At 33.6% G+C, this 27,701-nt stretch overlaps 2 protein-coding genes across 3 annotated transcripts; both read right to left on the bottom strand.

Annotated features, from left to right (window-relative positions):
* Window positions 1–501: 501 nt before the first annotated feature.
* LOC149483286 (replication protein A 70 kDa DNA-binding subunit-like) lies at window positions 502–6,573 on the bottom strand. Its single transcript, XM_089702281.1, has 11 exons — window positions 6,394–6,573; window positions 5,833–6,080; window positions 5,329–5,586; window positions 4,827–4,989; window positions 4,252–4,456; window positions 3,926–4,038; window positions 3,622–3,693; window positions 3,230–3,384; window positions 2,560–2,818; window positions 1,895–2,089; window positions 502–1,157 (listed from the first exon to the last, which is right to left on the bottom strand). The coding sequence occupies exons 1-11, from the start codon at window positions 6,424–6,426 to the stop codon at window positions 1,047–1,049; spliced, it is 1,812 nt and encodes a 603-aa protein (XP_089558407.1). The 5' UTR covers window positions 6,427–6,573; the 3' UTR covers window positions 502–1,046.
* A 2,627-nt stretch (window positions 6,574–9,200) lies between these two features.
* LOC149483285 (glutathione hydrolase 1 proenzyme-like) lies at window positions 9,201–27,219 on the bottom strand. 2 transcript variants are annotated; one of them, XM_089702280.1, is made up of 9 exons: window positions 27,078–27,219; window positions 15,615–15,767; window positions 13,864–14,271; window positions 13,535–13,735; window positions 12,719–12,977; window positions 11,599–11,789; window positions 10,876–11,116; window positions 10,311–10,424; window positions 9,201–9,859 (listed from the first exon to the last, which is right to left on the bottom strand). In XM_089702280.1, exons 1-9 carry the CDS (start codon window positions 27,083–27,085, stop codon window positions 9,704–9,706), a joined length of 1,731 nt encoding a protein of 576 aa, XP_089558406.1. In that variant the 5' UTR covers window positions 27,086–27,219; the 3' UTR covers window positions 9,201–9,703. The 2 variants fall into 2 exon arrangements, with proteins under 2 accessions (XP_089558406.1, XP_089558405.1); XM_089702279.1 differs by lacking the exon at window positions 27,078–27,219 and having other exon boundaries at window positions 15,615–15,799.
* Window positions 27,220–27,701: the final 482 nt, after the last annotated feature.

Raw genomic sequence — 27,701 nt, 5'->3', positions numbered from 1 at the left:
TCTAAGAGGATTTTCCAATTTCAAAATTAATTCTATTAAGTAATACAGACACTTGTCTGTAAAAGAAAAGACACCTGATTTTGGAGAAGAGATTAGAGCTTCGTCTTCGCCAGATCAAGAATACAATATCAAGTTATAAGGTTTCTAGTTTTCCAAATATTTGTTTTGTCAAGCTTAATGTAAACCAAAGTATACTAGCAGTCTGCATAATGTACGTACTCTTTGTGTACATAATAGCACTATTTTTACCAAATTCCAATTATGGTCTTTTATGCTCCCCTTCATCACAGATAATATAATATTGTACTAGCTTATATTATAAAATGCGAAATGAGTTGTTAGTTAAGCTTAACGTTATCAACTACTGTTTTGACATAAAGATATATTATTATATACTTATAAAAGAAATCAAAACTTGATGAGGTGATAATTATAGGGAATGGATGAACCTACCTTTGCCACACCATCATTTTGATAATTATGTAAAAAAAACAACGTAAATACAAATAATTATTTATTAAAAATCATACATAATTAACACAAGAAATTTACCATGGTTTTTATGACTCGATACAAAAACAATGCTACATAATTTTACATTATAAACAAATTATTTGGATAGCTCCCAGAGCTCTCTTAATTGTACTCACTTATAAGCAATTATCACAAGTAGGTCTAGAATTTTTAATAGACCTGAACATATTAATGTATTGTCACAGGAACTGAATTGATTTCTCCTACTTTTAAAAGAGAATCACATTTCTCTGCTTTTTTATTGATAATAATCAGGTAGGTATTACATTGGCTTCATTGAATTCAATAAGAAGACATTTAAAGCCCCGTTATTCATGATAAAATTTGCTTAGCAATAAAATTGAATCAATCAATCAATCAATCAAATAAATATTTTCAGACTAACGCAGCATTGGAGCGTTCAGCATTAAAACGAACTTTCCAGCAATATTAATAATTAACTTGTAGTTTAGTTGCTAAGCAGATTTGTGCCTTGAATACGAGGCTTAATCCTTAAGTATTAAGGTTTATAATTAAATGCCGACATTGCATATCGCCGTGATACTGCGCACGAGTCTCGCGTTCGCGTCCTTGTAGTCCACGGGCTGAGCGTTCATCACTATTGTCTTCAGACGAGCTTCATCCTGTCAACATTATTAAGATTTGAGAAATTGATTAATGATATAAAATAAATTTAGAGAATGTTGATGAGTTGACCAAGCCTTTGATTTGTCAAAGTCAAAATCTTTTTATAAATATAGGTACTAGCTTTCCGCCCGTTTTCAGAGAAAACCCCGCATAGTTCCCTTTCCCGTGGGATTTCCGGGATCAAACCTATCCTATCTCTCAAGTTGGATCGAACTGCACATGGTGTGCGAATTTTATTATAATCGGTTAAGTGGTTTAGGAGTCCATTGAGGACAAACGTGTGACACGAGATTTATATATATTAAGAACTAGCGGTCCGCCCCGGCTTCGCCCGTGGTACATATTTACGTTTTCTCTACATAAAAACCATCCTCGTACTTCAAGGAATATAATAAAAAAAGAATTATCGAAATCGGTTCAGCCGTTCTCGAGTTATGCGCTTACCAACACATTTTGCGATTCATTTTTATATATAAGAAGAAGATATTCAAAAGCATTCCTATGTCCTTTCAAGTTTCAACACTTTCTGAAGTATTGATGAATGTTAAATTGAATACTACTATTACTACGTAGGATACAATACTTGAGAAGAGATTATACAGTCAGTTTCTTTGTACACAACTACTTCTACATTGCATTTAGCGAATCACATAAAATGATAACGTAAAAGACAAACAGTGATTTCCTTTATCAACATTCCCCTTGCTTGGTTTCTAGTCAATCAAAAACTTACACTGTAAACTTCCATTTTTGTTCGGAATTTGAACACGAAAGTTTTAAACTTGACATCTTCGAAGAGCCGCGCATACCCACTCTTATTATATTCAAACATTTGTCCGATCTCCGCGGAAGTTTTCCCGAGCATTGCTTCGGCGGTTTCGTTAAACGCTGTTATACGCTGATCGCCCGTTGGATCTGACACGTTTGCCTGAAAATTTAAAAACATATTGTGGTCCTGTTAAGGTAACTATATTAAAAATTAAGGTAGATGACTCTCCATGACCATTTTAAATGTAGGGATAAAATCGCATTTAATGACCTTTATTTTCAAAAATATAATACGCGCATAGAAATAAATAAGAACATTTGTAAAATTCCCACAAATACTCTCCAAATATTATCTGATACATACAAAGGCAATGAAAATGACAATTTTTCATAAAACAATATATCATTAACTAGCTGATCCGCGCGGTTTCACCCCCGTGGCTCCACTCCTGTTGGTCTTAGGGTGATGATATATAGCCTGTAGCCTTCCTCGATAAATGAGCTATCTAACACTGAAAGAATTTTTCAAATCGGACCAGTAGTTCCCGAGATTAGCGCGTTCAAACAAACAAACAAACTCTTCAGCTTTATAATATGTATTAGTATAGATTTATCATAAAAACAACCTACCCCCAAAAGCAGCCGATACTTGTAATTAGGGTATTCTCTATTGCACTTTTCACATCTATACTGTCCATTCTCTTGATCCACCAGTTTCTTATTACACTGTTCTTGTGGACAAGCCTTGTACACCGCGTTGTCTGCAAACGTGAACGTTAGAACACCGAGTAGACTGAAATAGTCGCCTTTACTACCAGAGCCTAGTTGTTTCGCTTCTGCTTCAGAGAATGTTATCCATTCACTGCTGCCTCCAGAGTAACCGCCCGCTCTGCAAATTGGTACATTTTAGTTGTCTATCACATGGAATGACTCATGGCATTGAGAAGAAAATGTTAATGTAAAAATCGGTTAAGTGGTTTAGGAGTCCATTGAGGATAAACATTGAGACAAGAAATTTATATATATGTATTATTAAGATTGTAATGGGAAGCGTTTATAACGAAAATTATTTATTCATTATTTCCTGTATAATTTGCAATTTCAAATTAGAGTAATATTGCTAATATTGCTAATCCATCCAAATATTTTGTTTCTTATTCACCTTTGACAAAATTAAAACAATATTGTGAAGTGTAAGAAACATTAAAATTACATTAACTTTCAAGTAAATTAACACTTTTGTTTAAGAATGAATACTATTCATTGTGATTCTACTTACATTTTACCTAAGTATATTTACCTGGCTGATATATTGACAATATCCATATTAGCGCCACCATTATCGTACCAGCCTCTCAGCTTGTGAGCTTCAGGCAGATCTGGGTTGTATCGTAACATTGTACTCGCGAGACACGACAGGGATTTACTTCCGTTGAATTCTGTGAGACGAGCCCCCTGTAGCCATTGTAAATAAATAAATTACCAAGTTTATGTCATATGTGTTTATTTATTTTGATAACTTATGAACTGAAGCACTGTCATCAAAATTAGTGCCATTTACTGCAAGTAAATCATTTATTTCCAAGTCTTGTTCATTTATTTACCCAAAATGTCCCAGTTTTATTTATGATTCACAAAGATATTTGATATTTTCATATAAAAGATTGTGGTAGAATGATTTAGGAGACTTACTTTTGCAGCAACTACAGGATTTGAACTGCCATCAAAGGTTTCTGCTTCATTGCCCCATAGTGTTAAAACAACCTGTAATACAATAGTAGTTTTAATAGAGTTGCCATTCACTACATGCTTGTTCTTTAATGCTTAGTTTTCTCAATATAAGCTTGCATAAAGGCTTATAAAGAAAAAACAAGAAGCAGATTTTTTTAATGGATTTCTGATTTGATTATCTATTTTTGTAAGTTTATAAATACGTCATTATTATATGAAATACATGCAGTATATACATAATATTATACTTAATGAGAACACTTACCGCACCACCGGAAGAATCAACTAGTGTCACTTCTCTCTTTTTCAATTGCTTGCCAGTGTTGCGGGCAGTTAACTCTTGCATGTCGGCTGCTGATTTGCACACTCCAATTAAATCTGAAAAATATACCATATATTTCTATTTTTTTATTTATAGCCCTTTAACAACAATTCAATGGCCTAACTTTATCCTTTTAATTACATATTATTATATTACATGGAAAAAAAAAAAAGTATGTATTGCAAAGTAAAATTATTTTAGTGTTAGAAAATATGTAAGTCTTAAAAAGCCACAAATGACACAATAAAAGTAAATTGTAAAAAAATTACCTAGTAAAGTATCCGGGCTCTTATTAGCAATCTCATTGATTGGTGTGAAATCATATTTAACTGATGGAACCGATGACGAGCCCTCAGTACATTCTGCAACCACTGTGTCTGAATTGAACGTCATTTCGTAATCATTCTTGAGAGAAGTGTACTGTTTGTTTGCTGTCTTCAATTGGCACTTGCTTATATAATATACCTTATCAACCTAGAATGGAATAAGGACTTAAATAATAAAGTTTAGTGTATGTATTATGTTACTATATTATAAAACATAATGCAATTGTAACTGAGAAATTAGCTGTCATTTGATAAATTATTTTTTATCATCATTTAATCCAATTTTAGTAAAAAAAAATTGGATTTATCTTATTTTATTTATTAGACGCTTAAAATATGTAATTAATACTAAATATAAGATAAATCAGTTCTTAGAAATAATTAGATCTGTCAGGCCGCAGTGTGTGTAGACACAAGCATGTATGTTCAGCTTGACTTGTGCCTTGTATTCATGAATAATATTACAAATACAATAATAAATAGGATATTTGAAACAGTATTTAAAACAAATTAATTACCTGAATCATATCATAGAATTTATCTACTTCATTCCGGAAGGCTGTAGCTCTAATCTCCCCAGTCTCATCACAAAGGTCCATACTGAATAATTTCCCTTCACCCTTCGCGTTGCTCCAAGTGCGAATGGCAGATTTACTCATAACACGAGCTTTTATTACCCACCTATCAAAAATAAGTACATTAATAAAATATATCTAGTCTTAATATATATAAATCTCGTATCACAATGTTTGTCCTCAATGGACTCCTAAACCACTTAACCGACTATAATAAAATTTGCACACCATGTGCAGTTCGATCCAACTTGAGAGGTAGGATAGTTTAAACATGTAGGTACTAGGTACCACGGGCGAGCCGCTAGTAATATATAAACATTTCTAAGTATATTGTGGCATAATTTTAGCACAATATGAATCTGTTTATGCGAGTTCATTTTCCAAATTCTTATAAAACTCATTTCAATACTTAGATTATACAACTTATATTAATAAAAGTTCATACTTATTCTGATAAGGACTCAGACTATTGATAGGATGAGTCATTTGTGTATTCAATAAGCTGTTATTTAGTCCTGCTGCACTTGATTGATTTATATTAGTTGACATGCTCGGTACTGGCGCTGGTTTCTGCATAGGTCTTATAGGGCTTTGTACAGCTGGTTTAGGGGACTCCTCTGACCAGGTTGTTGGGTTCCCAAGCTTCTGGCCTACTTCTGAGCCAGGGGCAATTATTGTTATGTCCAGGATAATCATTACTCGTCTAGAAATGGATATTGATTTGACTTTTTATATCAGTGTGATGTTCATAGTTGACTTTTATTTTGTTTTTATGTTACTTATTTAGTCTATAGAAAATGTTTTTAATTTGTTGTTTATGTATGTTAAATTTTTAGTCCATAGAACATGTTTAGTGTAATTTTATCAAAAGAGTGAATCTATGAAAAATCTTTATACACCTTTTAATATGTAATAAGTAATTTATATTATCATACACAAAGATACATACTTTTCCCCCTTTCCAGTGTTTTTTAATAGTGATGTGACAAACCGGTCAATCTGAACAACTGAGTAGTCTGACAATTCCCCTGTTATGAGTTTATCATTGAGCTGTGTAGCGAGCATGGCAAAGCTATGTGAGTGTTTGCCATCAGACACAAGTAGTCTGAACCTTTCGTTAGCTCCACTGCCTTGTATTTTCTTACTTCCCAAAACTTGCATGACGGGTTTGTCATAGTTACCACCATTCATGATTATCTATAAATTTAACCAAAATTATTTGAAATAGTATAATTTTATAATTCATACGTCTAAAGTCTCTAAAGATAAACTCTGTTAGAAGTTCAAGTTTAAATTCAAATTCATTTATTATCAGAACATCGTCCACTTGATACTAATTTCTTAGATACTTAGTACAGTACATGTTTAGATCCACTATAAAATATCAACAAACAACAATACATGCTCCTGGCAAGTGTACAAAGCGGTAGCCGGTTTGCAATTTAAATGAAAAAAAATAAAAATAAACGAAATAGCAGGTGAGTTTGATTGCGTTATAATTTCTTGTTACCTCAAGAGATCCTTCGGATAAATTGTAACCCATTTTGTATGCTTAGCTTTATCTAAGGATATATGTTTTATTTATCTTCGTTTTCTATATTTTATGTAAATAGTGTGCTAATACTGGTTATTTAAAATTCCTTTGCTTTCAGACTTTTGCAGTTTGCTTTAGTTTTCAACTGTCAAAATTACCGCGAACTACGAATGTGCATAACTGCATAGAGAATATTAGGGTATATCACAGATAACAAAAAAAAACTCGTTTATCTATATTGTCTCAAATACGAGTCTGTTGAGAAGTGGTCGAGAATGTAGCGAGTCGTGTGAGTCATGCAAAGACGTTATGCTATTAGCTAGACTGTCCACCAAAAATATTTGTTCTGATAAAAATATATTATGATCACTTGTTGCTTTTTCCAAGCGGAAGCTAACTTAAAACGGTCCGAGCGAGAGGTCTCCCAAAAGGAAATGGTCCTTGTCTAACGTTTTGACAACTCAACCATGAACCAATCATTGATGTTTGTCATGTTTGTTATTCCATTGAAAAGTTACATTTGGGGTTGCATTTTTTAGAGGACGCAATTTTATTTTTTTGATGTGTAGGGGGGTTCAGTGTGAAGCTATCACCAAGTTTGTGGGGTCGCCACCCTTGTCCCACGGCCGCCATCTTGAAAATTGCGGTTGATATGGTTTTTACGATATATCTCTTTAACTATTTATTTGATAAAAAAAATTGTTAACATTGTTTGTTGCAAATTAAATTCTCTACAACTTTGGTCCAGTAACTTTTTGTCGTAGAACTATAAATAAAAAAGTTATAAGCGAAAATGTTCAGATATTTATATTTTTCAATAAAACTTTTTTTTATCATTTTACGAAGAAATGATATCAGACCATTATTGTAGATTGTTTTTTGAGGAACAACTTTTATGTACAACATTTTTTCATTAAGTAAATAGCTAAGATTTTACAGCGCTCCGAAGTGAGTACTATTTTTCAGTACTCTTAAGTATACAGTATACATATATTATGTGTGTACTAATAATAATTTGTCATCAGTAATTGTTTTTAATATTTTTAATAATTAATAATTAATTTTGCAATATTATTAATAATTAATTATTGACTGAACTGACTTGAAGTCTGGAAGCGCGTTTTTTTTACGTCGAAAAGCAGGGCTGAAATGTTCTGCAGTGTGCTTCCATTGTTCTGGAGTCTGGGAAAAGAGCCAATAGCCATTATATGTATAGTTAGGAGTACTGAAAAATAGTACTCACTTCAGAGCGCTGTAAAACCTTACCTATTGACGTAATGAAAAAATGTTGTATATAAAAGTTGTTCCTCGAAAAACAATCTACAAAAATGGTCTGATATCATTTCTTCGTAAAATGATAAAAAAAAGTTTTATTGAAAAATATAAAAAGCTCTAATTTCTGAACGTTTTCGCTTATAACTTTTTTATTTATAGTTCTACGACAAAAAGTTACTGGACAAAAGTTGTAGAAAATTTAATTTGCAACAAATAATGCTAACAATTTTTTTTATCAGATAAATAGTTTAAGAGATATATCGTAAAAACCATTTCAACCGCTATTTTCAAGATGGCGGCCGTGGGACAAGGGTGGCAACCCCACAAACTTGGTTTTAGCTACTCACTGACCCCCCCTACACATCAAAAACATAACATTGCGTCCTCTTAAAAATGCAAGGTTAGGCCTAAAAAATGTAACATTTCAATGGAGTATGTAGAAATTTGGTAGAAATGGTAGTTAGGGTGACCATGAATTTTATTTGACATTGCACTGTCTCACGAATTATTATGTATCGGTATTTTTTTTAATTTTAGACTTAAAAGCGAAACCCTAGCACGTTACGGCGACGTTAGCGGCTACATTACGATAAAAACTGTATTTTTCAGCTATGTATGAAAATTATAAATTACGGTGTTTGTACTTTTACGGGAACATAAACATACATGTTTTAGTTTATTTTTAACAGACTTCAAAAAAAGGAGGAGGTTATCAATTCGGCCGGTATATTTTTGTTATGTATGTATACCGATTACGCCGAGGTTTCTGAACCGATTTACGTGATTCTCTTTTTGTTTGATGTGGTATGGTTTCGAATTGGTCCCATAAAAATTTGATTCGGGTAGGCCCAGTAGTTTTTAATTTATTTTATGAGTATTTTTGTCTGATCTCGATGACTTAATTGAAATGTAGCAAGTAACTTTGATTCACTTCCTGGTTACCGATTGAGCTGAAATTTTGTATACTTACGTATGTAAATTGGATAGCGATGAAAAAATATCATGACATGGAGCTGATTTTATGACGGAATCGGAGGGTGGCCATAGGAACTCAGTACCTAATTAATTGACTCAACTTTATCGAGATTGGGATCGTTTGATTCGTGTTGGAAAATACACTAAAAAGTATAAAATAAAAATAACTACGTTAAAAAAACCGACTTCAAAAACGGAAAAGTAAAAAATTAAAAAGATTTGATATTATTAATTACCTACTACACATTTTTTAGTTGCTACCTATTTACAAAATAGGTTTGAAGTCGGTGCCAAGCACTAAGCTTAAATTAAACGCGTGTAAACCGGGCATTATGAAATCAAAACTACATAAGTTTTACAAAGCTCGTGTTATGAATAAATCTGCCATATTCGCACTTGGAGCAAAAGTTTGTTGAATTAACATCTCTATAAAGCATGTTCTGAGTTCTGACATGAGGGAGTTGAAACAAACTTTTATTTTACGCAAAGAAAAAAAATCGTAGTTTGATAGGATTTAATGAAAACAACAATAATTTAATGAAATAACTTTAATTTTAAATTATAATTAACATCACAGCACCTAACTTTTATCCACACACAATATTATATTTACAGTTGTACAATATCTGTTTCAATAAAAACAAAATTTATTCCACTTAGAGTTCATTCGAATCGTCAGGACTTCCTTTAGATTGTGTTACAATAACTTTTCCTACAAAATTCTGGTAGAAATAATTTCAAAGCATGTTGATAGAGGTATATCTTCTATCGACACTATGTACTTGTATTTACACCACATTAATTAAATGTATGAGATCGGCACTCGTCTTATAAAAATAATTTTTAATTTAGAGTCTATTTTGCAGCATGTTACCATTAAAAACACAACATTGACATGGACTGCTTATCCAAATGTTTCTTCAACTACTAAAAAAACTGCGACGGCCTTTGAATAGTATGAATAATGCATACTACGCATTTGTATGTAGTAAATACTACATTAGGACAACTGTTGAAATGTGTATTGCCGGTTTTTTTAAAAACCGTCTATGCTACCGATTCGTCTATGGTCTGTTTTTGGAACGAAGTAGCCTTCGCTATCACGCATTGCCGCGATCATTGCAGCAAAACCTGCCGTTGGGCCGAGACTCGAAGCTTCATGTCCTCTGGCACGCAGGGAAGCTATTACTTCCTAAAATAAAAAGAATACATTGATTTTAGGAAATTTTCTGCTAAGTTTATATCAAACAAAATTGATGTCATAAATGAGTCTCTACGAGTTTAATCTGGAGGCAGTGGCGCAATATTATGTTTCTATTTAATAATTAATCTATACTAATATTATAAAGCTGAACAGTTTGTTTGTTTGTTTGAACGCGCTAATCTAGGGAACTACTGGTCCGATTTGAAAAATTCTTTCGGTGTTAGATAGCCCATTTATCGAGGAAGGTTATAAGCTACATATCATCACGCTACGACCAACAAGAGTGGAGCCATGGGGGTGAAACCGCGCGGAGCAGCTAGTAAATGATATAAACTGTCACCTAAATACTAACCCAATGCATTAAAAATGATTATATAAAATTCCCTCGTTTATCTATATGATCGTTTAGTTTTCGTATTTATGTGCATATGATACTTACTGGATTAAATGCTTCTTCATATTCTACTTTCATAGGAATCAGTTGATGGTGTAAACGTGGCTGCTGCATGACGCTTGGCAAATCTTTGCCCTCGAGTAATGTGTGAATTGTCATCTGTAAATAAAAATTAGTCATTATCTTCATCACCATCATCATTTGCACATCCGCACTTTATGGACATAGGTCTTAAAAGGATTCGGGCCATAATCATGGAACATTCGATTTTATAAAACAATTTTAAAAGCGGTTCTTTATTTTTTGAAGTGAAACTTCTTTATCGGGGTTGGAAAAAAAATTAGTGTAACATTTTTTCGTTACGCGTGACATTTTTCCGTTACGCGCCATCTTTTTCTTATTCCTACCACGCGTGATTTGACGTAGGTATTTCTGTAAAGTTGCATATATAGTAAATTGTTTTTTGAAAAATAAGGTCATAAAGAGGTTTCACTTCTTACGTGTGTACACTAGTACACGCACACATTTTTTTCTATGATGTTACTTTAGATAACTGAAATTACGAATTATTAAAATTCAAAGCACGTGAATCGAATCAAAAATACCATACCAGCGCAACTTGCGTAGTGATCTTGGTACCGCCGGCCGCGCCGAGTATCAGGTCCACGGTCTCGTTGTCCCGCAGCACGATGCTGGGCACCATGGAGCTGAGCGGCTGCAGGCCCGGGGCCAGCATGTTCGCGGGCGACGGCGGCATGCCGTACACTGACTGCTGCTGCGGTATGGCGAAGTCGTCCATCTCGTTGTTCAGCATTATGCCCAAGCTCCGCGAGCGGCGCTGTGAGCCCCAGCTGTATGTTTTTAATTTCGATAAGTATATATAGTTGGATAAAAAATGTTGTTTGTTGTTGCCTAATAGTTTTAGGTATTGTAATTTCGACAAAGAAGTTTGGACTTTTAAAACGTTACTTCTACACATGACCACAGATCAGCCTTTTTTACGCACTTTGATAATTTTATTAAAGTGAAACTTTTATTACATCGTCTCAAACTTTTTGGTCTGTGTAGCGCATGTCGCGTGTATCGCGTGTAGGTATACCTACTCGGCAGCCGACCGTCACGCGACATGCGCTACACAAAGCAGTGTTCGGAACCGTTCGAACAGTTTCACTTTTACCGTGGTTTCATAAAACCACACAACGTTTTTCATTTTTAATTTATGGCAAATTAAAATCAAGTTAACATATCAGTTATTTTCGAAAACATTCATTCACATATTCTATATTTTGTCTCCTTTATCTTATACATTCATAAACGTATTTAACATACTTACATGAAGTTAATAGTGCTGGTAGCGGATACTGCACTACCATCAGGCGCGACGACAATAATATGCGCTGTTCCATGATCATCGGCTCCTTCGAACATGGCGCCGTAGTGCCGCCAGTCAGAGAACGTTCTGGTGTCGTCCACTTTCTCTCTGTGCGACCTTGCCCATTCGGGAGATGATAGATTACGTTCCAGCTAGAATAAATACTGTTAATTGATTATTGTGTTGAGTAATTGATTATGTTAAATAGCATTAGATTCATAATTATGATCGCAGTTGCCACAGGCCGCCAACATCGATCCGTACATATGGGTATACTCTATATATGTATAAAAGGCATTTCCAACAAATGAAAGAGTTGTTGTTGGACTTGTAACATCTGCTAAACAACTACTTGACCGTAGATTATTAGGATATAGGATACCATCTCTTATAGGATGCCTGTACCTCGTAGATGGAAAAAAATATATTGGCTAATAATGAAAATGATGGCAGTTGAAACTTATATTTTGCTCAATTAGAATAAGGTATTTTTATAACAAACTACCATGTATATATATATATTGTATAGGTAGGTACATGTTCAACACGCGCATTGAATAATTAAATTGAATTAAGTTCGTAAATTCTGGTCCAGTCATTATGGGAAATATTTTGTAATCAGACCTATCAGTTTTATGTAAGTATGTCACCAAGACTCAAGTTACACTAAGATTGTAAATTGCATTTATTGCTAAACGAAAACTAGGTACTATGTCATTAACATAATGAATAATATCATTACTGAGATATGTTGAGGAATTTATTCGATACTTTTCGTAACAAATATTAAGGAATTTATTGCAATATCGTTATTTGCTGAATACCCATTTTTTAAATCCTCTTTAACTTAGCATAGTTATTACGTGGTTATTACAACCTCAGCTATAATTAGCCACAGATAATTTAGTATGTATAGGTATCTATATTCTGCAATAAGTAGCCTGACTCTTCTACATACTTGCGTTTATTATATTACATATAAACGCTGCAGAATACGGAATACGTAACCAATAAGTGCATGGGTGCAATTCATAAAGCAATTCACCGCATCATCAATTAGCACAATCAATGAAAACCTCACCTCCAAAATATCGAACGGTAGAGCGTTAGAGCGTGAAGGGTCGCCGAGGCCGGTGCGTCGCGCGTACGCGTACTTGAACGTCTCGACGATGCGGTGCCAGTAGAGGTTGGTGTCGGGCGGCGCGGCGGACCCGGCGCCGGCCCAGCCGTGCAGCATGTTCAGTATGAACGCCAGCACCGACCCGGAGCCCGGCAGCGGCACCGAGTAGAGCGTGTGCTCGCCGGACACTTGCACCGCGATTGGGTCTTGCCATTCTACCCTGAAATCACGTAAACAATACGTATTATGATTCTCTATCTCAAATAGAACATGTATATCAAAATTAATCTCTTGGAGATCACGCGAATGGCTAGAATTTCTATAAGTAGTTAATTTTTGTTATGTTTAATTATCAGGAGATCTTCTTAAAGAAAAACTTTTTTGGGCCAAACATACAAATATTTTATGAAAACTTAACGGCTATTTAAACTTCACGCGTTTTACAATTCGTGCGGATACAGGACAGGTCCAACAGAATATTACTTGCTCTGTCATCTGTGTAGAATAAGGTAGAATGCTACATTTAAGAGCAGTGAGAAGGGTCGAAAAGTTTATCGATTTTTTCGTCATTCACCAAATTTTATGATATCATTATCAGTCTCATATCTACTTCTGGCATCAGAGAATTTTAAAAATGAATTTGTGATAACAATGTGATAAGATCAACCCACGTATGTGATACGCAAGAAAATTGTTGCCATCAAGGCGAAGCAATAAAAAATATTATTAATTTGTGAATTCTTAAACAAACCAAACAAAATAAATAATAATATTTACCGGTAGTTCCTGAGGTCGTCTTCTGTGACGATGCCACCGAAACCCTCTATGTCTCGCACGAGCGCCGCCGTGAGGGTGCCGTTGTGCATCGCCTCCGGGCCCTCCTCCGCGATGATGTCGAGTGTACGCGCCAGGGTTGGCTCGCGGATTTTGTCCCCAATGTTCCACACTTCTCCCGTCGCTGGATTCACGTACACTTCCCTGGTTGAATAATAAGTCTCATATATTAGGTAAGTCATATTATTTAAATTTGTTAGAAATATATAAATTGAAATTCTTATGTGTAACTAATATTTAGGTACTTTAAGCTTCAAGTGTATTATTTTTACCTCAAAGACGGCTCTGCGTGTATCCGCGCGCTGTGCGTTTTCAGAACGCGCGCCATGTATTCGCTGACTTGATGGCCGTTGCGAGCGAGGTCCGCCGCCGGCTTCACGAGCTCCCGCCACGGTAAGCGGCCGTACTCCCGATATAACGCGCCGTAGCCTCGCAGCTCGCCGGGCACGGCTATAGCGAGCCCGCCGACCGTGGAAGACGCGTTGGCGAACATGTCCTCGTGCGTCGCTGCTGGCGCTCGTTCCCTGGCGTTCATTACTCGAACTCGTTTCGTTGGCGCGTCGTACACCGTTGCTAAGAAGCCGCCGCCAAGACCCATGCATTGCGCGCACCCTAGACCCTCACAGAAGAGCGTGGCGATCGCGGCGTCCACCGCTGACCCATCTCTTTCCAATATACTCCTGTAACAATACGTTGTATTAACATTTGGACTCACACGATGCTGATGATAATAATATGAAAAATATTTGGATCTATAGGAACCTATGCCAATATTATAAACACATCTTTTTAGTACAATAATTGTAATAAGTTAATGATAGGTAGTTAGGTATAATAAGTTTGTTCAGCAATAATGATTAAATTTAACTCAATCAAACAATTTACCCAATTTATAAAGCTACAACATCAATAATGTTCACATATTTCTGCAATTTACCGTGTTTATAAACAATAACAATTTGCTTGCTATTATTATTTAACATTGATAATGCCTTAAGTTTATTTCTGACGTCGTTGCATTTATTGGGCAATGATTTTAAATGTTACTAGTAATATTTATTCCTAGAAACATTATAATATGCTAAGTACCTACCTATTCACTCATGAAAACATAACGCTTTTTTATGATTTTGTTTAGTAGAAAATAAGCATACAAATGATACAATGATACAATATGGTATCACCCACAGTCTCACCTCTCATGGTTTAATTTGGGACAACTGAATAATATGCAAATTTTAAAACACGTATGTGATCTTACAATAGACAGACTTCCGCGCACATTTTCATTTTCCATTTCCACGCATTTTCTAAAGATTTTACCTAACTTTAAGTACGTTGCCGCGTTGGTACGTTTTATATGTTGAAATTTAACAAGATACATTAGTAAAAACGGATTGTTTCTATTCCCATTCACAGTGGCAGATTTATACATTTTCATTTAACGCGCCCACCAGCCCCGTGCACGTCAGCATGCACGCACCCTCCCCGGCCACGCCCCTGAACAAAAAAAGACGGGTTGCACTCCGGGAGTGCCCGCAGAAGTGAAAACTTGATTATTAACGTTGAGCATGTTTGATATCCATCCGTCTTACGCTTTTTCGAGTAAATACCTGTTTTTCGTATTTTCAACTTATTAGGGTACAATTACACTTTCGTGTTCGCTATTCGCCTCGCAACGAATCGCGATGTAATATTCGACGAATCATTCATAAACGCAATAGGTAGGTAGGTATACGAGTGTCGATGCGAACCACTGTTTGACTGTGGTTTGACTGTTCACACCGGTAACACGAATTCGCGAATCTCAAAGCGAATAGCGAGCACACATGCGTGTTCGTTATTCGCCTTGCTATTGCATTGTAAATGTACTAGGAACTAATAACTAATACAATATGGAGAAAAAGAGTGAACAGGTAACTTCTAGGGAAGCGCGCTCCATCATATCTCAGATTACCATCAGGCGAGATCGTGGTCAAGCGCTTCTCTATCATACAATAAAAAAAGAACTTTTACCACTAACCGTCCAACAGAAGCACATTCAACGCCATTGGCAGCGACGACGGCCCGAGGGAAGCGCGCGTGGTGGCTGGTCCACGGCTGCAGCACCAGCACTGCCACCAGCGCGCCAACCACCAGCGCTGCCAACACGCTGCCTATTAACAACCAACGCGACCTGCCGAACAAATACATCACTAATATTATAATGTGTCATACTTTGTGGTCATACTGTTCCACCTGGGTTTATAACTACATATAGCTTTTTGGTTATTCTGGTGTACATAGCTTTTTGATTACACCCATAACCTATATTACTATAGAATTTTATCAAAACCCGTCCAGTTTTTTCGTGAAAGAGTAAGAAACCTGCATCCATTCTTACACATTTTCGGATTTATAATACCAGTAGGATTTATAATCACAAGTCAACACATACCTACTCTAAATTACTGATTCGTGTAGGTATAGCGTTGTAAGTTATAAAATGTAAATTCATTTCCTTGTTATTACTTTCGTATTTGCTGATTAGTTAGGAATGGCGAGTTTATGGACAGGATACATATTATATCCGGCTCTAGCGTGTTGTTTATAAAATATTTTTTTAAATCCCTTGTAGCTCTCTTTTTATAAACCAGTTGTACCTATTCTTGACTAGCTTAACTTGAGTTCAACTCAAAGACGTGTTTTATTCATTGAATTAAATTTAATCAGAAATTTGTACTTACTATATATTGAGTTGCTACGGTTATACGAGTAGGTACTTTTAAAAGATGGAAATGCCTAAATAGTTATGAATTAGAGTAACATCGATAGCCAAGACCAAGGTAATTAATAAAATTAGTCGTAAATTGATACACACTTTTATATACGTCACGCTTTTTAACTATTCAGACACGTATCCACATAACTATAACTGCTGTTTTGTTTTCATGATTCAGGAAGTGAGAAAATTGTTTTAAATTTAACAAAAAGTAAAAATACGATATTTTTCTAAAATTTTGCGTGTATAGAGCCAATTATGGCTTTTGTAAATGTCAATAATTAAACTTCATTATTCAGTTGTGACAAGGTATTATTTTTTCATTGTCCCTAAGTTTATATAGAAACTTAGGGAAATAAGGACATAATAAGGCATTTAGAACATATTTAGAAAGTATCTGTATAATATGACCTATTTTTAAATTATAAGGATATCATCGTTTTTCTTTGAATTATCCTCAACTTTTAGTTTTACAAGAAAACTGAAGCTATTAAGTATAATGATAGGTAATTAGTATTTGCGTAGCTAGACTGTATATCAGGTTTAAACACATTTAGTACTTACACAGTTGTATATTTAATGACTAGCTTTGTTCTCGTGTACTATTGTAATTTACTGTGTGACTGATTCGATTGTTCTGTCGTTATCTCTCTTTTGTAAAACTGCATGTTAATCTGGTCTGAGCGTTTGCAAGATAGTTAGTACAAAAAAATACGTTTTTTTTTAAATTGGTGATGTAAATTTCTGCGGAGGCATTGTAAAGGAAAAGATTTTCAATTTAATATAATTTTTAATTTTTTTATAATTCAATTTAATATAAATTTTTATCTTCTTTAATATAAAAATGAATCCCAAAATGTGTTGGTAAGCGCATAACTTGAGAACGGCTGAACCGATTTCGTTAATTCTTTTTTTATTATATTCCTTGAAGTACGAGGATGGTTCTTATGTAGAGAAAACGTAAACATGTACCACGGGCGAAGCCGGGGCGGACCGCTAGTTTTTAATATAATAATATTACATAGATATATATTTTTAAGGTGAGTCCCTAATCCCTATATATAAGTAGTATGTAACTACCCGATATATAAGTGAAATTCTGAAATTTTGATTCTTCATAGTTCGTAGCACCTCTACACGGTCTACACCTATAGGCTATAGCCATATCATAATTATTATTTATTAATAAAGACCTAGCCTTAAAACTTAACAAATTATATACAAGTACTTATCACTCTATCTATTAAAAAAAACCTCATCAAAATCCGTGCGTTACGACAAGATTCAGCTTCAGCGACTTGTATGATGATGAGTAATGATGATAGTCACTGCAAGCGCGGATCCAGGGGGGGGGGTCACGGGGTCATGACCCCCCCCTAGGCTAGGTCTACGACCTAAGTGGACCACTAATTTAATATTAACTTTTTTAAATTAACAAATTAATACTGTTCAACATGATGTTTTTATTGAATTTTGAGACATAAAAGTAATATAGAACAATGAAATCAATTACAAACGGTAACGGAAGAGAATATAACAAAAATTATAGAAAAATTTTATTAGGGTCGACCTGTGGTCGTAATTTAAGGACAAAAAACAGGTTTTTCGATTTTTGAAAAAATCTATAACTGCGGAATAAAGTAAAGTTGTATGTAATTATTTTTTTTTTCTACAACTTTTGCTGTTACACTTTTCACACAAAACCTCGTTCGTGGATAAGACATAGAATAGCAATTTTTTTTTAAATGAACAATAGAAAATACAGTCAAATTACAACAAAAAATCGGCCAAATGCGCGTCGGACTCGCGCACCGAGGACTCCGAGCAAACATATTTTTTCATTATGTTGTATCTTACAATTTTGTTTAAAGGATTTTTTTCTTTATCTGTGCTTGTAAGTGCTTAAGTCGTTGCTTTTAACCAAATTTCAAAACTGTGTTCACGGGAAGTACCTTGTAGGTTTTGATTGATGATTCCCTTGCAAGTATAGTTGCGAATTACAGAATATGCGGCTCTAATTGCTTTTTCTTCAGATTCCGTTGACATAGAATTTGAATTAAATAACAGATTTAAGTTATTATAGACCTGAGTTCTGATGTGAATATCAATTAAATACATGTAGACGTTCATGAGTAATGGTATTGTTAGTTTAAAATGATTTAAAAAAATATATTTTTATTTAATTTAATTAAATAATTAGGGTTTTAGCAGTTATTACTACATCTGTGCTATAACACGATACTTTTTACTCAATTTCAAGACTGTGTTTACGGGACAGGGTGCTCCCTGCAGGTATTGATTCCCTTGCTAATGTCGAAATCCTACGGTCTACGGTTCCTTGATGCTGTGAAAAATTCAAACGTTTTAGCCAACGCAATCAAAAGATGTAGCTGTAAATGCTGAAATTTTTCGCAAAATTCGACACTCCCTAAGAAATCAAAACCTACAGGGTAGTTCCCGAGTACACAGAGTCATGAAATTTAGTACAATCAAACGTATAATAACGCAGACTAGCTTACCACCCGCGGCTTCGCCCGCTTTCTCTATAACCTTATAAATATTACTATTCCCCTTGAATCACTCTATCTTAAAAAAAAACTGCATCGAAATTCGTTGCGTAGTTTTAAAGATTTAATAATACATAGGGACATAGGCACAGAGACAACAACTTTGTTTACTAATTGCGAAAAGCATGAATTTTTCCTTAGATTATAATATAAAAAAATATTTTAAAAAATTTTTAACTGTAGGGTACAACCCTGTTACTCATGAACGCTGTATTAACTGACAATATGTATTAACTTGATATTCATACCAAAAACTCAAGTCCTTACGCTATAACGCTCAAGTCCTTACGCATAAATACCTTTACGCTATAATAAAATTAATCTTCTATGTCAACGAATCAGACGATACAGCCGTAAATGCCGAAAAATTTCGCAAATTTCGACATTATCGCAAGGGAATCAAAATCTATGGGTATTGTGCTACTTGTGTCAGCACAGATGGAGGAAAAATTGCTAAAACATACATTTCATGCTTATCAACATTCGCAAGTGTTGCCAGGAATCAAAACCTACAGGGTACTTCCCGTGAACACAGAATCTTGATATTTAATCTTTATTTAATAGAAACTTACGTCTTATAGCACAGATAAAGGAAAAATTGCAAAAAGCATAAATTTAATATTAAAACATATAAAAATGTTTGTACGGAACTCTTGGTTCACGAATCCGACTCGCACTTGACCAATTTTTTTTAAATCTACGTATCAATAAATTACCAAAATATAGCTTTTGAAAATTGCCCACGTCTATGTGACCCCCCCCCCTGGCACTAAGGCTGGATCCGCCCTTGAGTCACTGATGTTATAGCCTACACGTTGCTATGAAATCAAATAAATTTAATTAAATTGCCTATCATGCGAATGAGGTACATAACATTTTATTATCAAGATGCTACCAATAATAACTAAACTACAGAATAAACCGCAAATTTATCTACATTTTCATTTAAATATAATGAAAGTTAAGTAATGACTTGAAACCTATTTATCTCACGTATTGTTGAGAGTATAATAGAGGTTACCATCATAACATTGTATCAAAAGCATAAGGTAACATATCTTTGGCAATATGGTAAGAACCTATTACCTACGTTTGTTGATGTCAGAAGTTTATATTTATTTATCACTAAAATACTTTTAGCACGTATTATGTACGTATCATATCTTTATGATTCTGTATTTGTATATTTATGTTATCATCATGACAAATAAAATAACAATTCTTCACTTATCCTAGGGCTTTGTGAAAATGAATTAGAGTAGCAATTACCTAATTTAATAACTGATAAAAGACTGATAAGAATAATATACATACTTTCATGATTTCCAAATAATTTATCGGTGCAATAAGCCGGGTAACTGTAAACATAGAGCGGGTCTTCCTGACACAGGTTTTATCTTAAACTTACTAGGAGGGCCCTACTACTCCAAATTGTGTAAAATTTAGAAAGGAAATAAACAATTTTTTTTTAAACCACAGATTAATATTCAGTTTATAAATCTGCTAATAAGCTAATCTATGAACGATGATATAATCTAAATTCTAGGACAGAGGTATCGTCAGTGGATACTTTGAAAATAAAATGTTTTTCTCTAGCACAAAAAGCTGAATTTAATGTCTCAAATATCTTTGAGAAGAATACGTAATATTTTTACTAAGTAATTATGAATTTTATAATCGAAATAAAGTTTTCATTTCACGAACGTAATCTTATCTTTTTAATTAATTAGGTATTATTACCAGTAGCAATGCTGCAGCAATGGTACTAATTACAACATAGGTATTTACTGAACGTTTAATTATTGATACCTACGGGTAATCACCGGAAGGAACGATTAAAACACGTTCCATTGATTAATTTAAAATTTTCGTTAACTTTTTTTTTACTTAAAAATTAAGAGATTTAACTATTCCAGGTATTCTGCTCGTAATTCGTCGGGACTGCTAATTTGAATTAGGTGGCCTAAGACCTTGACACATTTAAGTGAATTCGGCAATAGAACAATAGGTAATAAGGTCAATTAATTGTGAATATATGAATTACGAAATAATACGACCCTCTTTGTTTTGTTTCATCTATAATTAAAATAAAACGTAAATACATAAGGTGTTTGGTCATCGTAATTTAATTCGTTTATTACAGACACGCGAGGGAATTAATTTTAATATGTACTTATAATCTATAATTATAATTAAGGAATACTTAATAGGTAAGTAGTTATATATTTTATTTATTTATATATTTTTATTTTCCTTGCCTCCTCGAGGGAAGAAGCGAGGAAAGAAAGTTATGTAACTGCTTACCTATAATCCGAATATATTTTAATAAAAAAATTAGGAAAAGCTAAATTTAACACGAAGAAGAATAATTTCTTGAAACCTACAAAAATGTAATTTAAGTACGCTAACTTAGATCATTAAGTAATGATCTAAGCTTCTAAGCTAACTAAAGTACTAACTACTTTAAATTATTTATCTACTTATATCGCAAGACGCAAAAAAATTGCTGAGATTCACAAACAGAAATTTCGTACACGTGCTAACATCGTAGGGTCATTGCGCCTGTTCGCGTCCACATGCCTATTCGCGTCCATTTTGCGGATATCTTTTAGAAAATTCACGAAAATAAGTATACTTTAAGTAAAATTGTAATAAGAAAAATTTCCGATAATACCTCAATGTATAAGAGACATGCACACATATTCAAAATATGCCTGCGCACCGCCTATCCTATTAAAAAAAAATATTTAATTTTGGTTATTAAACGAGAGAGCTAAAACGCGCGGGATTTTGAGAAAAAAATAGTGCGCAGCGTCGCGTTTGACGGTAAGTATCTTATTGTTAAATGTGAATTTTTGAATATGTAACTGTTTCTTTACTTTGCTAACAAAACATGGAATAGTATGGATTATAAATCAGCTTATTTCTTTTACAATTAATAGCTAAAATAAGGTGGACGCGAATTACTACACCGAATTTGTACAACTTCCATTTTGCGTCCACGGTGGGCGCAAACTATACCTATAGTGCATAACAATAGAACATATTGCGTCCACATTGTTTTTCATTAAGTAGCAATGAATTGTTTGTTAAAATATGTAATTTAAAATAGATTGTAAATTTTTGACTAAGACTACAAGTTGATAATTAAAATTTTCATTCAAATTAGCAAATTTTTATGCAATTTTTTTCATTTTAAAATGGGTTTTCTAAGAATGAGACTAGTATCTTTGAGAATGAGAATCAATAAGTCTGTGGTTAAGAAAATCATATAAACAAAAAATAAATTTAATTCATTAGAAACTAAAAATAGGGTAGGTAGGTAATCTTAATAGAACTGATTATTATTTATTTACATAACGTAACATTGTTTTTTGTTAATTTTTAGTTCTATTAATGATGAGAAGATAAATATAAATAAGTTTTTCCAGTTTCCTTACAGTATATTAATAATAATGTTGATTTTAGGGTTCCGAACCTCAAAAGGAAAAACCGGAATCCTTGTAGGATCACTTTGATATCCGTTCGTCTGTATGTCCGTCTGCCGGTCTGTCTTTCTGTCAAAACCCTTTTTCTCAGTAACGCGTTGAGATATAAAGCTGAAATTTATATTGAATACTCAAGTCTACGGTCCCTTGAAGCAGTGAAAAAAATCAAACTTATAAGCCAAAGCAATCAGAAGATACAGCCGTTTATGCTGAAAATTTTCGCAAATTTCGACATTCGCAAGGGAATCAAAACCTACAGGGTACTTTACGTGAACACAGACACTTGAAGTTTGGTACGAAGAAACGTCTTATAGCACAAATAAGGGAAACATTGAAAAAATAATCATTTACAGTTAAAACATATGAAAAAAAAACAGTTTATACAGGAACCCTCGGTGTGCGAGTCCCACTCGCATTTGGTCGGTTTTTATTAAATAACTATATTCGTAAATAAATAATTTATTAAAATCTAATTTTTATTTGCATTTATCTGATAAAATATCACCCAATACACTCTTAATTCTTTTTCTAAGCTGGTGGACGCGAACTGGTCCACGGGTGGACGCAAACTGGAATTTTTGGACGCGAACTGGGTAAAACGCCTAATTCTGCTATTTGTCTAGATAAATAAAAACCACATGATATTTCCAACCCAATCGAAAGTAAATCTTAAAATAGACTATGTAATGAACACGTTACATAAATTTTGCGTTGAAATTAGTTCTGGAACATTTTTATTTTCTCCTTCAAACTTTCCAACTGCACTAAGTGGACGCGAACAGGCGCAATGACCCTAATTGGTTTATATACTAATAATATATATTATCTAGATATGATATTCAAAGATAATTGATCGTGCATATACTTACATCGCTAAAATTATTAGTTATTGTTGTAAGAAAAATAAAAGCCTTGCCTATTATTATTGATAGAAATAAGAAATGTAAGTACCTACCTATAATATTCTTGATATCGCGTTTAAGAAAGTTTGTGCCTTGTTAACATACTTAAATGATGGTATTATAATACAAGGAAAGGCGTTTCAATATTTAAATATCGATTTATGCATAATGAAGAATGTTGCCAAACTTGTTATTATTAAATAGGTACTTATTCCGGTTGCGAAACAACGGAATTTTTTACCATTGGTTATGAATGATGATTTAAAGTGTTATTTGTTAAATAAAAAAGACCTAACGTAACGGCACCAGTCTTGTACAGATTAAGGAAAAAATTGAAGTTTTTTGCAAATTTCTCGTAGGTTTTTTAACTTTATTGGATATTGTTAAGTTATACCTTTAGTTCAATGTTAGTTTAACGTAACCAATGTTAGAAAAAAGATTACAATGCATAAATAATGAAGTTATTTATAAATTAAAAAACCACTTTTTTGCACCAGTGTTGGACAGTGAAAATCTAATGATGGACATCCAGTTTTGGACAACATCCAGTTATGAACACCCATTTATGGACTGTACCTAATGTTGTTTCTCCAGTTACTTACACTTGGAGAAGACTTATAGTTATCAATAGAATCTTGAAAATGATGATTGGAATACAATAAATCGGGGATGTATTTATAAAAAATAGTTCTACTTATTAATTATTTTGCATACTTATAATATTTAAAACAGTCTTAATTTCCATTTTCTAGGCAAAAATTGGACAAATGCATCGTTAAATACGAGTTATGTCCGTTAAGAAACACCAATATGGTTTTTTTTTCTCAATAAGTCAGGGATGAAAAATATAACTAAAAAAAGTACTGCCATTCCATCCATTTTGGGACTTCTTCTTCTTCGTCATATCACTCTAGTCAGAGCGAACGTGGTCAACATGAGGTTTGGGGAGGTAGATGTTACCCGCTTCACGATGTTCCGCCATATCTCTCTGTTTCCTGGCATTCCGCTACACTCGTGAAGTGAATCGCCAATCTGAATCCGCCAACAGCCTTAATCTGATCGGTCCATCGATATGGATTCCAAATTGTAGCACGAGGCAAAAAGCTTTTTTTAAACTGTTGTCAAGATGGTGTGGATGAAATTTAAGCGTGTGCGCTATATGGTGGTGGAATTTAGCAGCAGACAGCGATCCAACCAGTTCATCAGAGAACTCTCTATGATAGATGCGTTACAATACGCATAAGTATGCGACTTCTCTACGCAGTGATAGAGAATGAAGCCGAGAACGAGTCGCACAGCACGCACAATGACCCATTGTTCTAAAATATATTCTTTATGTTTAGATAGATATTATGTTGTTGGACCCATTAGTGTAATTTTAACAAAAAATATCAATGTCCATTATAGGAACCAAAGCAAATCCAGTCATGGACAATTGTTGTACAATATTGGAACCCTTTGTTTGAAATGGTCGTGATAGGTATATTATTAATCAGAAAGAAAAGACAATACAGAAAAGCGCATGTAATTAATACCTTTAAAAAAAGTTTATTTTCGACATATGTCCATAAATGGATATATCCATAAAATTAAATCCAGTTATGGACAATGAAGAATTTTATTTAAACAACATAACCTATCATGATACTAAATCGTGTAATATTTCGTACACTTAACTACTATAAATAAAAGTAATATCAAATTTTGCTGACATTTATACAAAAATTCTTATAAACAAAATTGTGTCCTCACTTCCTTAAGGATTTCCTTAGTAAAAACGGATTTCTTCGAAACGAGTCGCAGCAACTAAACATAACGTTCTGCCATCTTCAAACATTTTGGCCGAATAAGAGGAAGTGTCGTATTTTGATAGCTTATGAACTAAACTTTTAAGTATTGCCAAATTATATAACGTTAATTTTGGTCTTAATATTTAAATTTAATATTTATTTTGTCCATTACTGGATGCTTGTCCACGACTGGTGCCGTTACCTTATACAATCAAAGAACAAAAAAATAGTACCTACCTAATTCCTTTAACAAAAAATGTGTGCGTGTACTAGTGTACACACGTAAGAAGTGAAACTTCTTTATGACCTTATTTTTCAAAAAATAATTTACTATATTATAAGCATCTTTACAGAAATACGTCAATCACGCGTGTAAGGGATAAAAACAAGATGGCGCGTAACGAAAAAATGTTACACTAAATTTTTTCCAACCCCGATAAAGAAGTTTCACTTCAATAATACAAAATATGTTATTTCATAAATCTTAGCTAGTCCACAGGTTTGGTCCTATCTAAATGATCTTAACTTCCACCGCATTTTAGTTATGTTCTAATAAGTACATAGGTAGGTATTATGACATTTAGACCATCATTATTCTTTAAAATTTTAAATGATGATTAATTTAAGAAGAGATGAAGATGAGATAAGAGAAAGTCATTTGCTACGTTAGTATTTTACAGTTTACTGCATTCAAAACTTACGTGATCGCAAATTCCTACTGGGGAAAACTTGTGCCTACAACACTTCTTTTCAGGGCCACAATCCACGTCTTTGGCCAAAATCAAGGCTAATTGATGAAACATAATTTACTATCATCCTTTTTGGTTTTCGGATAAGAATTTAACTGTTTTCTTTTTGAAAGACTTTGAACAGTGATGTGAAAAATAGACGATATTATGTACCTAGTTAATACGCGCTCTTTTCATCAAACGCTCGACTTTCCTTTACATAAATAAGTCACATTTCGACCATTAGGTATAACGTAAATTATTAGGTATAATTAATCTACTAATTGTTTTTTCAGTCAGTTTAATTAATCAGTTTTGAAACATTATTTTATTAGTAGATAGAAAAGTAGGTACATTATTCCCACGTAAAATAAAGTGTTTTATTTAGATTTCTTCCCTTTTCAACCGGGCTGTAATTGGGCAAGTGACATTTTTGATATCCATTTTGATAATGATTCGATATTGTAAACTACCTGCTAAAGGGATTTCAAAAAAGAAAATTTTTTTTACCCTCAGGTAATTGTATTTTACCCAACGTGTGATGACTTTGTAAAAATATAATGATTGACGTATTTTGATGATTTCGTTTAATATTGTTCAGAGAATATGAATACTGTTGTAAATTTAGTAGTAAACGAAGGTGTGCAAAATTAATTCATTCCGCATTTACCTACACAAGTATTTGTAGAAATAATAAATAGATGACAATTTAAATAGAAAACACAAATCGATTCATAAAAAATTAATTAAAATACGATGATGAAGTATTGAAACTCGTTTTATTGTTTTTGATAGTACGAGTTTTGTTTTAAATACAGGTAATATCGTATTACTAGAGGAAATAAAAGTAATAAAAGTAGTAAGTATAAATGTTTAGTAAGATAGATCAAATTATCCTTCTAGGAAATGTGAAAGTTATGTATAAATTTTATATAATAACAAAACAAGGGCTGAACCGATTTGGATGGAATTTGGAATCCAGGTAGATGGCGTACAAGAAGGCCTGACTGGACATAGTTGCAGCCGGGGCATGCGGTAAATAATCAATCTAAAGGAGTTAAGAATCAATTTAAGATAAATATATTATTTATCTCAAATTGTATCTTTTGCTATCAATGAAGAATCTGGAGAGCGTACGCACCTGACCTACCTTCCACGTTATATTTAAAATTACCTACCTGCATTATCACATTTTCATATATCACAGTACACTCAAAAATATATGTTTAGCGAATATTCACGTATCTCACCTTAACATTTTGCTGGTGGCACGACAACTACTATCAAATGGTGCGCACTGACTGCGCAAGCGTTTAGTTTTTAGAAGGCCGTTTCGTTGCGAATTGCGATATAGGTACAAGAACCATTAGCTGGAGTTCTGCCTACAAATGAATGTCAGCCACCTTATTATTTAATTCATTGCTGTGACAATACCTCGTGTTTGTTTGAGGATAATAAATGTTCGTGTTTGACTTGGGTATGCTTACCGACTGCTTATATTTTATTGAGCAGGCTCTATCAAACATATTATAGTACGAAAAGCATACGGCAGGTTTGTTGTCATTAAGTTTCTGTTGGTATCAAAATTTGGCGCGACGTTTTTGTTTTTGCTTTGAGGTCATTTTATCTCAATGGTGATATCTCTTTTTTTATAATTTACAGTATTAGATACTATAGACTAACTAATCATTCAAATTTTCTGTTATCATTCAAATTACTGTATTCAACTTCTGTAATTCAGCAGTAGCCAGTAGGTAATATTGCTAATTTTTTAATAGGATATATGTACTTAGAAGTATTCATGTATGTAGTCAATGTAGCAGTGGCCTTGACCTCGACTGGGTCAAATTAGGATATCCTACAAGTAAGCAAAA

Source organism: Colias philodice, chromosome 13, assembly GCF_061535455.1.
Source record: "Colias philodice isolate Cphi_HAF_F1 chromosome 13, ilColPhil1 Martin Lab GWU primary, whole genome shotgun sequence".
NCBI classification, from domain to species: Eukaryota; Metazoa; Arthropoda; class Insecta; order Lepidoptera; family Pieridae; genus Colias; species Colias philodice.
Note: the sequence above shows the minus strand (reverse complement) of the source record. Positions and strands in the feature narration are given on the sequence as shown.

Coding starts and splice junctions, on each gene's coding strand:
- LOC149483285 (XM_089702279.1), bottom strand. CDS start 15,784: ATGTATTTGTTCGGCAGGTCGCGTTGGTTGTTAATAGGCAGCGTGTTG. Junction 11,790..12,718: donor TACCGTTCGATATTTTGGAG/GTGAGGTTTTCA, acceptor TATTTATTCTAG/CTGGAACGTAATCTATCATC. Junction 9,860..10,310: donor ATGAAGAAGCATTTAATCCA/GTAAGTATCATA, acceptor TTTTTATTTTAG/GAAGTAATAGCTTCCCTGCG.
- LOC149483286 (XM_089702281.1), bottom strand. CDS start 6,426: ATGGGTTACAATTTATCCGAAGGATCTCTTGAG. Junction 5,587..5,832: donor AACACTGGAAAGGGGGAAAA/GTATGTATCTTT, acceptor ATCCATTTCTAG/ACGAGTAATGATTATCCTGG. Junction 1,158..1,894: donor CAAAAATGGAAGTTTACAGT/GTAAGTTTTTGA, acceptor TAATGTTGACAG/GATGAAGCTCGTCTGAAGAC.